Source organism: Nerophis lumbriciformis, linkage group LG20 (genome assembly GCF_033978685.3).
Source record: "Nerophis lumbriciformis linkage group LG20, RoL_Nlum_v2.1, whole genome shotgun sequence".
NCBI classification, from domain to species: Eukaryota; Metazoa; Chordata; class Actinopteri; order Syngnathiformes; family Syngnathidae; genus Nerophis; species Nerophis lumbriciformis.
Genome location: NC_084567.2, coordinates 2,402,501 through 2,418,843, shown reverse-complemented (window position 1 = coordinate 2,418,843; position 16,343 = coordinate 2,402,501). Strand labels below are relative to the sequence as shown.

Below are 16,343 nucleotides of genomic sequence, written 5' to 3'. Positions count from 1 at the left end.
ATTTTTTTAATGATGTTAGATCTGTGTTGTTTTTGTTGTTGTTGTTGTTGTTGTTGGGGACAAGTGTGTAAATGAGCTTTGGCTACAAACACTATGATGCATACATTGGATAACTGTTTCAGATATCTATGTTTCTGTATCTGTCTCTATTTCAAATAAACCTTTATTCATATATATATATATATATATATATACATATATATATATATATATATATATATATATATATATATATATATATATATATATATATATGTATGTATGTATGTATGTATGTATGTATGTATGTATGTATGTATGTATGTATGTATGTATGTATGTATGTATGTATGTATGTATGTATGTATGTATGTATGTATGTATGTATGTATATATATATATATATATATATATATGTATGTATGTATGTATGTGTGGGGAAAAAATCACAAGACTATTTCATCTCTACAGGCCTGTTTCATGAGGGGGGGTTCCCTCAATCATCAGGAGATTTTAATGGGAGCATTCACATACCATGGATTATATAGGGCACAGAGTGGGTGGGTACAGGCTGGTGTAGGGGCGTGGTGATTGGCTCATGTGTTACCTAGGAGGTGTTTCCGTCTGTGGAGGCATGCTGTTACAATTTCGCTGCGCTTGTTGAGGGATGACAGGTCTGGACGGTAAATAATAAACAGTTTTTCTTTCAAGCATAGGTTGCATCTTTTATTACCACTATTGTAAGGTGTGCTGGATGCAAGAATTTGCCATGTTATTGAATATTCAACATTATTGTCTTTGAGGTCCCAAATGTGTTTGCTGAGTTCTGTGGCATTCCGCAGGTTTTGGTTCCTGAAAGAAGCCTTGTGATTGTTCCATCTGGTTTTGAACTCTCCTTCAGTTAATCCTACATATGTGTCGGATGTGTTAATGTCCTTGCGTGTTACCTTAGATTGGTAGACAACTGATGTTTGTATGCACCCCCCGTTGAGAGGGCAATCAGGTTTCTTTCGACAGTTGCAACCTTTGTTGGTTTTGGAGTCGCTCTGTCCGGGGGCCGACGGCTCATTTGCAATTGTTTTGTTGTGGTTTGAGATGATTTGTCGTATATTGTTCATACAGCTGTAGCTCAATTTAATGTTGTTCTTGTTGAATACTTTTCTTAGGGTGTTGTCTTTGGGAAAGTGTTTGTCAATCAGATTGAGGAATTTGTGTCCAATGTTAGTTGAGACGTTTTTGCTGTATGGGGGGTTGTACCAGATGATGTCGTTTCGTTTTCTGTTCTTTTTCGGTTGGTTTCCTGGCGTGGGTTCATAGGTGAGGGTGAAATTGTATCCGCTTTCATCAAGGGCTTTTTGGTACGGGGGGGTTGCTTGGTCAAATTCAGCTTTGCTAGATGACAGCATCGATAGCCTTTTATTAATTCCGGTAGGTATTCTATTCGTGGTGGTGGGTGGGTGGTTGCTGTCATGGTGCACGTATTGGAGTGTTGTGTTGGGTTTCGTGAATGGTTGGTAGCTGTTATTTCTCAGGTTGAAAGTGACGTCAAGGAAGTTGACGGTTTGCTTGTTGGCTTCAATCGTGATCCGTAGGCCGTTCTCTTTGAAAATTTGGCATATGCGCTTCTTGGTATTCTCGCTGCTCCTTGGCGAGGCGCGACACACTGCCAGTCCGTCATCGCGGTAAATACCAAGGTTCAGATTGAGGCTGGCGAGCTGGGAGAGGAGGAAACTCCCAACGAGTTCACACGTTTCTGCTCCGTCAAAACTTCCCATAGTGACGTCAAATGTTGCATTGTTCTTTTTTTGCCATGGTGTACTGTTGTGCCCTATATAAACCATGGTATGTGAATGCTCCCATTAAAATCTCCTGATGATTGAGGGAACCCCCCCTCATGAAACAGGCCTGTAGAGATGAAATAGTCTTGTGATTTTTTTCCCACACATACATATATTGCGCTCTACTACGGTATCGAGCACTATTTTTTGGATAACCTTATTAAGACATATATATATATATATATACATATACACACATTTCTTTTTGCCACAAACAGTCAACAAAGGCTGGTTCTGCCAAGAAGCGTGAAAGTGGAACGAGTCTTCCTAATATTGAAGCAGGTTGGTCATTGTGATGCACCACATCACTTCTCATCAGCGCCGACGTTGCCAAGTTTCTTTGAATGCACCACGCTGAAGTTTGGATTGTGGGCCAGCACACTAACAAAGACATTTTTTTGGGGGGAGGGGGTCTGAGACTGGTTCTAGTTGATCCGCAGCCAAATGTCCGCCCTATATTTCATTTCCCAGAACCCTCATTTAGTTCTTTCCTGGTAAATGTTTGTTTTTGTAGACTCGAACCTCCCTTTTTTTCCCCCCACAATGCAAATGACTCTCCTGCTTTTGTTTCAGATGCAAGTTCCTCAGTCTGACCGAGACCCCTGAGAACTACACGGTGGTGTTGGACGAGGAGGGATTCAAAGGTAATGACAGGGGTGTCCAAACTAGGCCCCCGGGGGCCATGTTGTGAGTTTCATAACAACTTAGGATCTCCAATTCATTTTAAAAGTCCATCTTCATGCTGCTGCTTTGTCGCCATCTGGTGGACTGTCCCAGTACGTGCACATCAGTGCTGACACTGACTTGTGGGCTTCCACAGTGTTGGCTCCATCTCTGTCCTTTATATTAACAATTAGGGCTGCAGCTAACGATTATTTTTCTATCGATTAATCTATAGATTATTTTTTTCGATTAATCGGTTAATCTATAGATTATTTTTTTCGATTAATCTATAGATTATTTTTCCTTTTACCGATTTTTTTTTATTATTTAAAATGAAGAGGAAAAAATAAATGTAGGCCAGTTTTTTTCAAAAGGCATGGCTTTTATTTACAAAAAAAAAAGTATGGCCACTAGTCAGTCAACATTGACAACAACATGACAAAATATTCTGTAACAATGTAAACATTTAAAACTTTTAACATTTAACAAAATTAAAAGTAGCTTATTTGCTTTTTAATGTGCAAATATAAAAGTAAACATCCAGTGCAAATCTTAATATTCTGGAATAGTATAAGCATTTCAAAAGTAAAAGTATTGCTTATTTTGCTTTAAAATGTGCAAAAATAAAGATAAACATCCAATACAAAAAAGTGCAAAACGGAAATATTCTGTAACAAGTGTAAACATTTCAACAAAAGTAAAAGTATTGCTTATTTGCTAAAATGTGCAAAAATAAAGCTAAACATCCAATACAAAAAAGTGTACAGTGTAAACATTTCAACAAAAGTAAAAGTATTGCTTATTTTGCTTAATAACACAACAATGATAGTATGATTAAAGTGAAAGTTAATTGTTGGTTTGTACATAGTATATGTAACTGTTAATGTTGTAAAAGGTATTTGCACAACTAATTAACGTTAGCGTTTGTGACACGTCTTGTGCCGTGGGGTTCTTTCAGGACCGACAGACTGAACGCCAGACGGCTTTGCCAGGTTTACAATCTTTTAATTTTACACAAAGTCTTTTCTCTTCCAACTGCGCGGATCGCGCACCTGGGCACGATTGCGGCGTCGCTCCCGGCGCGCCCCGCCTCGCCGCTCGCTCGCCGCCGCCGCCTCTCCACAGCGTTAAAGAGGAGCGCGTCTTTGTAAACACTGAACAGGCAGGCCAAACGCGCCTCTCAGAGCGAAACGGTGCTTTAGTTTATGAATTTACAACGCAGATACAAATGACACATTCATGTTTTTGTGTAATAATGACAACGTATACGCACGCGGACGATTGACTTGTTGATGGTGATGGCAAGAACGCTGTCGGGGGTTTTCTTTTCAGATGTTCGTTCATAGCCGTTGTGCTGCTATGATAGGCCATTTCCGCTCGACACAGTGTGCATACAACAACATTATTAGGCCGTTTATTGAAATACTCCCACACTTTTGACGACTTTTGGCGTGCTTTTTTCCCCTCGCTCGCATCGTCTGCTTTGCGCTCCGCCATGACAGTAAAGTAGTGTGACGTAAATATGCGACGCGCCGACGCACAAAAACGGCGTCGACGTATTTACGTAACCGATGACGTTGACTACGTCGACGCGTCGTTTCAGCCTTATTAACAATATTTGTTTGGTTTCAAAAACATTACATTTGGATTTATTCACTGATGACACCAACATACTAAGTTGTGGTAACAACCTAGAAACATTCCTAGATACAATAGGAAAACAACTATTACTGTAAGAAATGGTTTGATACGAATAAGTTCACTCTCAATTTAAACAAAATAAATGATTAGTGTCTGGACAGCGTGCCATTGATGTATGTAGACATTTAAAAATAAATGATACTGAGAAAGAGTGAGTTAAATACAATTTATTGGAGTGCTTTTACAAAAAAAGCTCAGTTGGAATCCCCAGATAAAATATATCAAGCTATGTACATCTCTTGCAATAATATCTCAAGTCAAATAACTGTTAAATGAAAAAAAAACTATATATTGTATATATTGTGAGATGATCTAATTTCACCTATTTGGGTTAAAGATATTTTTTGCTAACCAGTAATTTTAGTCTGCAAATGATGTGTTGTTGTTGAGTGTCGCTGCTGTCTAGAGCTCGGCATAGTAACCGTGTAATACTCTTCCATATCAGTAGGTGGCAGCCGGTAGCTAATTGCTTTGTAGATGTCGGAAACAGAGGGAGGCAGGTAAAAAGGTGTCCAATGCTTAAACTAAAAACAAACAAAAGGTAAGTGCTGCTTAGAAAAGGCATTGAAGCTATGTAGAACTGAACTGGCTACAAAGTAAACAAAAACGGAATGCTGGACGACAGCAAAGACTTACTGTGGAGCAAAAGACGGCGTCCACAATGTACATCAAAAACCAGACTGTGTTTATCATTTCCGAAAGAAAGAAACGTTTCAAAAGCAGCATTGTGTGTCTTTTTTCTTGGGATTCATGTATGGCAGACCTGGGAAAACTAAGGCCCGGGGGCCACATGCGGCCCGTTAAGCTTTTCAATCTGGTCCGCCAACATTCCCAAATAATTTTTTTTAGATCTTTAAGATGTAAAGTGTAGCTGCCATTATGATGAGCAGTCATGTTTTCCAATGACCGTAAGTCTTCGACTATACTAAGTAGGGATGTCCGATAATGGCTTTTTGCCGATATATCCGATATTCCAATATTGTTCAACTCTTTAATTACCGATACCGATATCAACCGATATGTACAGTCGTGGAATTAACACATTATTATGCCTAATTTGGACAACCAGGTATGGTGAAGATAAGGTACTTTTAAAAAAAATTCATAAAATAAAATAAATTAAAAACATTTTCTTGAATAAAAAAGAAAGTAAAACAGTTACATAGAAACTAGTAATTAATGAAAGAGGTTAGTGCTATTAGTGGACCAGCAGCACGCACAATCATGTGTGCTTACGGACTGTATCCCTTGCAGACTGTATTGATATATATTGATATATAATGTAGGAACCACAATATTAATAACAGAAAGAAACAACCTGTCACGTTCAAACACTGAGGACATCTATTAAACAAGACAAAAGGCAAGGAATCAAACAGAGACAGAATTCAATTTGGACTCAATATTGAGGAGATACATGGCCACTGCACTCTCTGTACAGTCCTGCACCACGCTCTGACGAAGAAGGTTTTCGTCACCTCCTTTATTCAGATGTTCAATGTTCACGCACCAACACATGTCACAGCAGGAATGGGAAGTATGTAAAACAGTCATTGTTTTCGGTCGCTTTGAAGTCCAAGAAGAGGATTTCTCGGGCTTGGGCTCTTCCTGGATCCAGCTGGGGCAGGTGTTGGAGGACAATGGATAACCCCTCCCGTCTCCTGACCACAGTGACTTCAAGAGGGCAGCGGGTCGTAAACAGCGTTGACCTCGGTCACCAAACAGTTGGAAGAGAGTTTGTGAAATACTTCAGAGAGAGTTCGTTTAACACTTCAAAGAGAGTTCCTCTGGGAGTTGAGCAGATCCTGCCATCTGTCCGTGTTGAAATCACAGTGGCGTTTCACGAGCCTTCTTCCTCTTGTTAGGCCTCGAAAGACAGCATTCATAATACAACGTTTCTTTTGTGATAACTTACAAACAATTATTCCAACACAACCCTTTTGTGTGAATGAGTGTAAATGGGGGAGGGAGTTTTTTTGATTTGGTGCACTAATTGCAAGTGTATCTTGTGTTTTTTATGTTGATTTAATAAAAAAACAAAAAAAACAACCGATACCGATAATAAAAAACCGATACCGATAATTTCCGATATTACATTTTAACGCATATATCGGCCGATATTATCGGACATCTCTAATACTAAGTATTTCAATGGTTGGAATCTGCGCTTTTGCATGATATACTAGTTACTATGGTAATCTAATTAGTTACTATGGTAATGTAATTAGTTACTATGGTAATCGACGTCACAGCAGCTCAGACGAGGCACCAAGCACTGTGGAAGTAGATTTTCACAAAAAAGTTCTAAAGCTTAGTGATATATGAGATATATCAGATTGTAGGTGGGTTTATTTTGTACCCTTTGCGTTCATATTTCACTGTTTGTTGCGTTTCACTTGATTGTAAAATATGTCGATCGAAAGGGGGTGTGGCGCTCATAATTTGTCAATATTCAGTGTTTTATCCTTCGTAGAAAAATGTAAAATTCCATTACGTTTTTTAAGGCGGTCTGTCATGACGTTTTTAGCATTCAATCAGACATTATTGTGAGGTTTTGTATTAGTGTTCCTAAAAATAGATATACCGGCCCCCAGATTTTTTTCTCTAAATGTGGCCCCCGAGTCAAAATAATTGCCCAGGCCTGATGTATGGAATCATGTGGGCCAAGAGTTAAAAGACTGCGAAACTTTAATTACATTTCAAATTATTTTTGAAGAAGTCAATTGGGAATGGATGCTAAGGATGTAAAATGAACATGTTGGAGCTTTTTCATTTTTTATTTATTTAGTGATTAATGGAAACCAATAAAATGTAGAACTACTTTGATAGTTGTTTGCGTTTTCTATGCAGTATTTGTGGCGGACCGACGCAAATAAACCATCAATCAATCAATCAATGTTTATTTATGTAGCCCTAAATCACAAGTGTCTCAAAGGGCTGCACAAGCCACAACGACATCCTCGGTACAAAGCCCACATAAGGGCAAGGAAAAACTCACCCCAGTGGGACGTCGATGTGAATGACTATGAGAAACCTTGGAGAGGACCGCATATGTGGGTAACCCCCCCCCACCTCTAGGGGAGACCGAAAGCAATGGATGTCGAGTGGGTCTGACATAATAGTGTGAGAGTCCAGTCCATAGTGGATCCAACATAATAGTAAGAGTCCAGTCCATAGTGGGGCCAGCAGGACACCATCCCGAGCGGAGACGGGTCAGCAGCGCAGAGATGTTCCCAGCCGATGCACAGGCGAGCGGTCCACCCCGGGTCCCGACTCTGGACAGCCAGCACTAGATCAGCAACGAACTCTGAGAATTCATTGATAAAGTCCGAGTAGGGCCCTGGGGGGGCGGTAGATAACAGCCATATCGAGAGGCAGCGGTGCGACAGACCTCATAGTAAGCACCTCAAACGATTTGTATTTATTATTTAGGTTAGGGGTAAGGTTAAAGTTTTCATTGTATATTAGTGCGACCCCCCCACTCCTTTTAAGGGGACGGGCAATATGCGCATTCGTATAGTTAGGAGGAGATGCCTCATTTAGCGCAAAAAAATCGTCCGGTTTGAGCCAGGTTTCGCTAAGACCAATGACGTTAAGATTGTTGTCTCTAATGACCTCATTAACTACCGTATTTTCCGCACCATAAGGCGCCCTGGGTTATAAGCCGCGCCTTCAATGAACGGCATATTTCAAAACTTTGTCCACCTATAAGACGCCCCCCGTGTTATAAGCCGCATCTAACTGCGCTAAAGGAATGTCAAAAAAACAGTCAGATAGGTCAGTCAAACTTTAATAATATATTAAAAACCAGCGTGATGTGGGCGCGCATGGAGTCGTATATCAACATGGACGGAGCTGCGTGAAAAAAGCCACCCGGCCTCTTCGCGTAAACTTCCCTTAACCACTCGCTCATCTTTTCTTCATCCATCCATCCCTTCGAGTTAGCTTTTATGATGACGCCGGCTGGAAAGGTCTCTTTTGGCAAGGTCTCCCTTTTGAATATCACCATGGGTGGAAGTTTCTGGCCATTAGCATGGCAAGCTAGAACCACAGTGAAGGATGACTTCTCATTCCCTGTGGTGCGAATATTCACCGTACGTGCTCCCGTTGTATCCACAGTGCGGTTCACAGGAATATCAAAAGTCAGTGGAACCTCGTCCATGTTGATAATGTTCTCTGGCCGGATCTTTTTTTCAGCTATCTTGTTTTTACAATATGCACGGAAAGTAGCCAGCTTTTCTTGAAAGTCTTTAGGCAGTTGCTGTGAAATAGTAGTCCGTGTGCGGATGGAGAGATTGCGTCTTTTCATGAACCGGAAACCTGTCGCTTAGTAGGAGCCATTTTGTGGTCTTTACAGATGTAAACTCACAAAGGAAATGAAACGTAATATCCGCGCGCTTCTTCTTCTTCTACGCGGGCGGGTGGTTGCTTACAGTAGAAGAAGAAGCGCTTCCTGTTCTATGGGGGCGGGTGCTTACCTTGGCGGTTGCTTGCGTAGAAGAAGAAGCACTTCCTCTTCTACGGGGAAAAAAGATGGCGGCTGTTTACCGTAGTTGCGAGACCGAAACTTTATGAAAATGAATCTTAATATTAATCCATATATAAAGCGCACCGGGTTATAAGGCGCACTGTCAGCTTTTGAGAAAATTTGTGGTTTTTAGGTGCGCCTTATAGTGCGGAAAATACGGTAATAACGTTTTGGGAGACAATGATCTTATGTTTAAAAAGCCCATATTATAAGTATTGGGCTGTTTTGACGAGTTTTTCTTTAAATTATCCGTAGTAGCAATATTAATAATGTTGCGTTTATTATACGTAGTGCACTTTAAATAGTTTCGACCATATCTAGGAATTGATACGACGGGAATTTTCAGATTGTTTGCTTGATGCAGCGATCGACTGAACGCATCATGATTTGCCACCTCAGTAGAATGCATATCTACCCCGGACACACTCACAACAGAAAACACATTATGTGAGTTGTGTGTTATTCTAAGAAAATTGCTATGCGTACAGGAATTATCCAGCCTGGTGCTGGCTAGTTCTAGCTTAACTGACTCCTCACCCGGACTAGCAGGCTCTGTAATTGCCTGTGACCGGGCTTGCTCTAGTGTAGTTAGTCAAATGTGACTTAAACAGTAGTCTATGTTTTTAGACAGGATGATGGCGCCTTCCTGGTTAGGGTGAAGGCCGTCTCTCATCAGCAAGCCTGGTTTGCCCCAGAAAGAGGGCCAATTATCAATAAACGTTAGTCCCTGTTGTCTACAGAAGCTAGCCAGCCACTTGTTAAGCAAGACTAATCTGCTATATCTCTCATCATTGCCTCTCGCAGGCAGGGGGCCAGAGACAATTACTCGATGCCTGGACATCTTTCTAGCGAGATCACAAGTCCTGGCTATGTTTCTCTTTGTAAACAAATGTAAAGAAAGACCGCACATGTATAAAACGCTCCTTGGCTGTGTGACGATCTGTCACTTCATTTCGGTTTGTTTCCATGTTTTTGTATTTACTTCCTGTCAGTGCTCTTATTTTGTTATATTTCCTGTTGGTTCCGCTGAGCACTGTTTTCTCCTCACCTGCCGGTGATTGGCAGCCGGTCCACACCTGCTGCCAATCAGCAGATGCCTATTTATGTTTTCACTCGAGCACTCCTCAGTGCTCGACGATAGACTATGTTTGGAACTGTTGTATGCAAGACTGCTACATTTCTCTGTTGTTTTATTATTAAAATCATCTTACCTGCTCATCCTCATCCTGGTTCTTGATCTTGGGGTCACACAAACGGCAGCCATGCGAGTTCCTCACAGTATCGTCGAGCCAGAAGATTGTGTCCTCGCGAGAACCCCTGTCGGCGATGCACAGCCGACCTGGACCGCACAATTTTTGGAGGACTTAAAAGCCAGGTTTGTGCGGTCCCAGCCCACAGCAGGCTCGGACCTTCCCTCTCCGCCTCGACCGCCGGTTCCAGCTCTCCGACCGGTGAGGCCACCGCCGCCTTCGCTACTCCCGGCTCGGCCGCCGGTTCCGGCTCTCCGACCGGCTAGGCCACCGCCGCCTTCGCTCTTCCCGGCTCGGCCGCCGGTTCCGGATCTCCGACCGGCGCGGCCACTGCCGCCATCTTCCCCGTCGCCTGCTGTGCATCCTGTTCCTGCTCCAAGGCAGCTTCCAGCAGCTGCACCACAGCTGTTATCCCTTCCATCTCCCGCTCATCCTGCCAGTCCGGCGAAGGCTCCAGTGGAGCCCAACGTGATGTCCTTCCTGGCCTCCTGCTGGGACTCGGCGAGGGACGTATCTTTATCCCTCCTCCTGGCCCCCTTCCGCCCGTCCCTGGTTTTCGCACCGGGGGACATAAAAGACCCAGAACTCCTTCTCCCAGTGGTGGACGGCGTCTGGCATCCGCCTAGTGGAGGGGGGGCTACTACCAGCAGCAGTGCAGCCAAGCAAACGCCGCTGTCATCCCCGCCATCGTCTCCTCCCACGGAGACATCATCGTCTCTTTCCACGGCGCCGCCACCTTCATCTTCTCTGGCGCGCCTTCGCACTGCGCGGACATCTTCCGCGTCACCGGTGGGACTCCGCACGACACCACCATCTTCCTGGTCGGCAGCGGATCCACCCACGACCACATCTCCGGCAGGCTTTCGCATGGCGCCGCCATCTTCAGTGTCATCATTGTCGACGACTCCGCCCACGATGACATCATCTCTTGCACTCCTTCGCACGGCGCGGAGGTCTTCCGCGTCACCGGCGGGACTCTGCACAGTGCCGCCATCTTCATCGTCGGCAGAGGATCCACCGACGACGCTGTCATCCTCGTTGCTGCCAGCTGCGCGACCTCCTCCTTATCGGCCACTAATGTGGCCGTTCTGTGGTCGTCCACCTCGCCAGTGGCAGCGGCGTTCAACGCGTCGCCGCCACCTGACTCTCCCTCGCTGGCTGCGGGGACAATTGGCCTGGCGACCCTCCGCCATGTCCTCCCTCCACCCTCCCGTAATTTTTGGACTTATTTCCGTTCTTGTTTCCAGGGAACATCTGGAATCTGTTCCTTGAGGGGGGGGTCCTGTGACGATCTGTCACTTCATTTCGGTTTGTTTCCATGTTTTTGTATTTACTTCCTGTCAGTGCTCTTATTTTGTTATATTTCCTGTTGGTTCCGCTGAGCACTGTTTTCTCCTCACCTGCCGGTGATTGGCAGCCGGTCCACACCTGCTGCCAATCAGCAGATGCCTATTTATGTTTTCACTCGAGCACTCCTCAGTGCTCGACGATAGACTATGTTTGGAACTGTTGTATGCAAGACTGCTACATTTCTCTGTTGTTTTATTATTAAAATCATCTTACCTGCTCATCCTCATCCTGGTTCTTGCATCTTGGGGTCACACAAACGGCAGCCATGCGAGTTCCTCACAGGCTGCCTTTCTTTCAGAAAACCCAAGAAAAAGCCAAAGTGAATCATGTGACGCTGACTTTATTTACCTGTGTGGACACTGTTGTTACTGTAAACCAGTGCTGTTAATGCTGACTGAGCAGTTTATCACAACATTGCTGCTGTTTTTCTAAAGAGGGCGTCTTCATTTCTCACCCCCTTCCACATCACGTGCAGAGCTCCGCCCCTCCGAGCACCTCCAGGTGGAGAGCTCCGTGTGGCTGCCGCTCAACGTGGCCTCCAACGCCAACGCCTCCGTCGGCTCGCAGGCGGTGGGCGTGACCAAGATCGCCAAGTCCGTCATCGCGCCGCTGGCCCGGCAGCACGTCTCCGTCTTCATGCTGTCCACGTACCAGACCGACTTCATCCTGGTGAGGAGGACTCCCCTGGCTTTTTATGACCATCATATTCAACTTTTTAAACTGCCAAAGTGTAAAAAGAAGTTAACAAAATATAAAAATGTCCGCCTCTTTCACGTCGACTGTAAAAAAAAAACGTCCTTTTTCCGTCTTTTTCCCAGTGTACCGTTCAATGCGGGTTCTGGAAAAAAACGATTTACAAACCCCGTTTCCATATGAGTTGGGAAATTGTGTTAGATGTAAAAATAAACGGAATACAATGATTTGCAAATCATTTTCAACCCATATTCAGTTGAATATGCTACAAAGACAACATATTTAATGTTCAAACTCATAAACTTTAATTAACTTAGGATTTCATGGCTGCAACACGTGCCAAAGTAGTTGGGAAAGGTCATGTTCACCACTGTGTTACATGGCCTTTCCTTTTAACAACACTCAGTAAAGGTTTGGGAACTGAGGAGACACATTTTTGAAGCTTCTCAGGTGGAATTCTTTCCCATTCTTGCTTGATGTACAGCTTAAGTTGTTCAACAGTCCGGGGGTCTCCCTTGTGCTATTTTAGGCTTCACATTTTCAATGGGAGACAGGTCTGGACTACAGGCAGGCCAGTCTAGTACCCGCACTCTTTTACTATGAAGCCACGTTGATGTAACACATGGCTTGGCATTGTCTTGCTGAAATAAGCAGGGGCGTCCATGGTAACGTTGCTTGGATGGCAACATATGTTGCTCCAAAAGCTGTATGTACCTTTCAGCATTAATGGTGCCTTCACAGATGTGTAAGTTACCCATGTCTTGGGCACTAATACACCCCCATACCATCACACATGCTGCCTTTTACACTTTGCGCCTAGAACAATCCGGAGGGTTCTTTTCCTCTTTGATCCGGAGGACAAGACGTACACAGTTTCCAAAAAAAAATTGACATGTGGACTCGTCAGACCACAGAACACTTTTCCACTTTGTATCAGTCCATCTTAGATGAGCTCAGGCCCAGCGAAGCCGACGGCGTTTCTGGGTGTTGTTGATAAACGGTTTTCGCCTTGCATAGGAGAGTTTTAACTTGCACTTACAGATGTAGCGACCAACTGTAGTTACTGACAGTGGGTTTCTGAAGTGTTCCTGAGCCCATGTGGTGATATCCTTTACAGACTGATGTCTCTTTTTGATGCAGTACAGCCTGAGGGATGGAAGGTCACGGGCTTAGCTGCTTACGTGCAGTGATTTCTCCAGATTCTCTGAACCCTTTGATGATATTACAGACCGTAGATGGTGAAATCCCTCAATTCCTTGCAATAGCTGGTTGAGAAAGGTTTTTCTTAAACTGTTCAACAATTTGCTCACGCATTTGTTGACAAAGTGGTGACCCTCGCCCCATCCTTGTTTGTGAATGACTGAGCATTTCATGGAATCTACTTTTATACCCAATCATGGCACCCACCTGTTCCCAATTAGCCTGCACACCTGTGGGATGTTCCAAATAAGTGTTTGATGAGCATTCCTCAACTTTATCAGTATTTATTGCCACCTTTCCCAACTTCTTTGTCACGTGTTGCTAGCATCAAATTCTAAAGTTAATGATTATTTGCACAAATTTTTTTTTTATCAGTTTGAACATCAAATATGTTGTCTTTGTAGCATATTCAACTGAATATGGGTTGAAAATGATTTGCAAATCATTGTATTCCGTTTATATTTAATCATCTAACACAATTTCCCAACTCATATGGAAACGGGGTTTGTACATTCGAATCGTGTTTTTTTTTTCTTTTTTTTTTTTTTCTTTAAATGATTCTGAATCGATTTAAAATGTTCAAGAATCAATTTTTAAAGAGATGTTTTTTTGAGACTGCGTGTGTATGTCATACTGTTTTTTTTATTATAATTTTTTAAAAAGTAATTTGTGAAATTTGGTTTGAATTGTGTTGAGTCGAGTATCGGTTCTGATTCGAATCACAAACCAAAGAATCGGAATGAAATTGAATTGTGAGTCGTTGTAAAAGTCCCGCCCCTCCTGTTGTGTGCCGTACAAACGGCACTAGTGGTGCCTCGAGAATTAGGGATGGGTACTGTTCACATTTTCCCCGATACGGTACCCGTTCCTGGTACCTGGGAATCGAACCCCGTACTAATTGGTCCCAATTTCCGGTACTTTTGCGTGAGTTAAAAACTATCCATTTTTTTTTGATAGTGAAATCTATATTTTATTGCAACATTTAAAAATTAGCTGCAGTTGTTTTATTATTGTCAGGTTCAAACACTGATAGCATCTATTAAACAAGACAAGAAGCAAAGAATTAAACAGAGACAGAATTCAATTTAGCTCAATTGAGCAGAAACGTCTGGGCTGTACTCTTTGTACAGTCTTCCACCACGCTCTGACGAAAGATTGTACGCCTCCTCTTTTATTTGGACTTTCCCTGATTGCGTGGCAACAGCTGTTTCTAAAGGGACAGGGGGTCGTAAACAGCCGTCACCTTTGGTTACAAAACAGTTCAAAGAAAAGGTGCCTGGAGGGGAGTCAGGTCCTGCTTCCTCTCTGCTTTGTAGATCTCGGGTCAAGACAAAATCTTCCTGTGGATTACAATGCATCAAAGAAACCCACACCTTCATGGAGCTGTGGCCGCAAGGTAGTTGGTGCTTGTCGTGGCGGTAATCCTAGAACCCGTTGGTGGACACCGGCCGTGAGGGATGCCGTCAAGCTGAAGAAGGAGTCCTATCGGGTTCTTTTGGCTCATAGGACTCCTGAAGCAGTGGACAAGTACCGACAGGCCAAGCGGTGTGCGGCTTCAGCGGTCGCAGAGGCAAAAACTCGGACATGGGAGGAGTTCGGTGAGGCCATGGAAAACGACTTCCGGACGGCTTCGAAGCAATTCTGGACCACCATCCGCCGCCTCAGGAAGGGGAAGCAGTGCACTATCAACACCGTGTATGGCGAGGATGGTGTTCTGCTGACCTCGACTGCGGATGTTGTGGATCGGTGGAGGGAATACTTCGAAGACCTCCTCAATCCCACCAACACGTCTTCCTATGAGGAAGCAGTGCCTGGGGAGTCTGTGGTGGGCTCTCCTATTTCTGGGGCTGAGGTTGCTGAAGTAGTTAAAAAGCTCCTCGGTGGCAAGGCCCCGGGGGTGGATGAGATCCGCCCGGAGTTCCTTAAGGCTCTGGATGCTGTGGGGCTGTCTTGGTTGACAAGACTCTGCAGCATCGCGTGGACATCGGGGGCGGTACCACTGGATTGGCAGACCGGGGTGGTGGTTCCTCTCTTTAAGAAGGGGAACCGGAGGGTGTGTTCTAACTATCGTGGGATCACACTCCTCAGCCTTCCCGGTAAGGTCTATTCAGGTGTACTGGAGAGGAGGCTACGCCGGATAGTCGAACCTCGGATTCAGGAGGAACAGTGTGGTTTTCGTCCTGGTCGTGGAACTGTGGACCAGCTCTATACTCTCGGCAGGGTCCTTGAGGGTGCATGGGAGTTTGCCCAACCAGTCTACATGTGTTTTGTGGACTTGGAGAAGGCATTCGACCGTGTCCCTCGGGAAGTCCTGTGGGGAGTGCTCAGGGAGTATGGGGTGTCGGACTGTCTGATTGTGGCAGTCCGCTCCCTGTATGATCAGTGCCAGAGCTTGGTCCGCATTGCCGGTAGTAAGTCGGACACGTTTCCAGTGAGGGTTGGACTCCGCCAAGGCTGCCCTTTGTCACCCATTCTGTTCATAACTTTTATGGACAGAATTTCTAGGCGCAGTCAAGGCGTTGAGGGGATCTGGTTTGGTGGCTGCAGGATTAGGTCTCTGCTTTTTGCAGATGATGTGGTCCTGATGGCTTCATCTGGCCAGGATCTTCAGCTCTCACTGGATCGGTTCGCAGCCGAGTGTGAAGCGACTGGGATGAGAATCAGCACCTCCAAGTCCGAGTCCATGGTTCTCGCCCGGAAAAGGGTGGAGTGCCATCTCCGGGTTGGGGAGGAGATCTTGCCCCAAGTGGAGGAGTTCAAGTACCTCGGAGTCTTGTTCACGAGTGAGGGAAGAGTGGATCGTGAGATCGACAGGCGGATCGGTGCGGCGTCTTCAGTAATGCGGACGCTGTATCGATCCGTTGTGGTGAAGAAGGAACTGAGCCGGAAGGCAAAGCTCTCAATTTACCGGTCGATCTACGTTCCCATCCTCACCTATGGTCATGAGCTTTGGGTTATGACCGAAAGGACAAGATCACGGGTACAAGCGGCCGAAATGAGTTTCCTCCGCCGGGTGGCGGGGCTCTCCCTTAGAGATAGGGTGAGAAGCTCTGCCATCCGGGGGGAGCTCAAAGTAAAGCCGCTGCTCCTCCACATGGAGAGGAGCCGGATGAGGTGGTTCGGGCATCTGGTCAGGATGCC

At 44.5% G+C, this 16,343-nt stretch overlaps 1 protein-coding gene across 1 annotated transcript in view; it reads left to right on the top strand.

Annotated features, from left to right (window-relative positions):
- Positions 1-16,343, top strand: part of castor1 (cytosolic arginine sensor for mTORC1 subunit 1) — a 50,102-nt gene that overhangs the window by 11,832 nt on the left and 21,927 nt on the right. The window contains exons 2-3 of the mRNA XM_061980979.1: positions 2,391-2,461; positions 11,785-11,978. Of these exons, the coding sequence (XP_061836963.1) occupies positions 2,391-2,461; positions 11,785-11,978 (265 nt within the window). The remainder of the gene's footprint in view (positions 1-2,390; positions 2,462-11,784; positions 11,979-16,343) is intronic.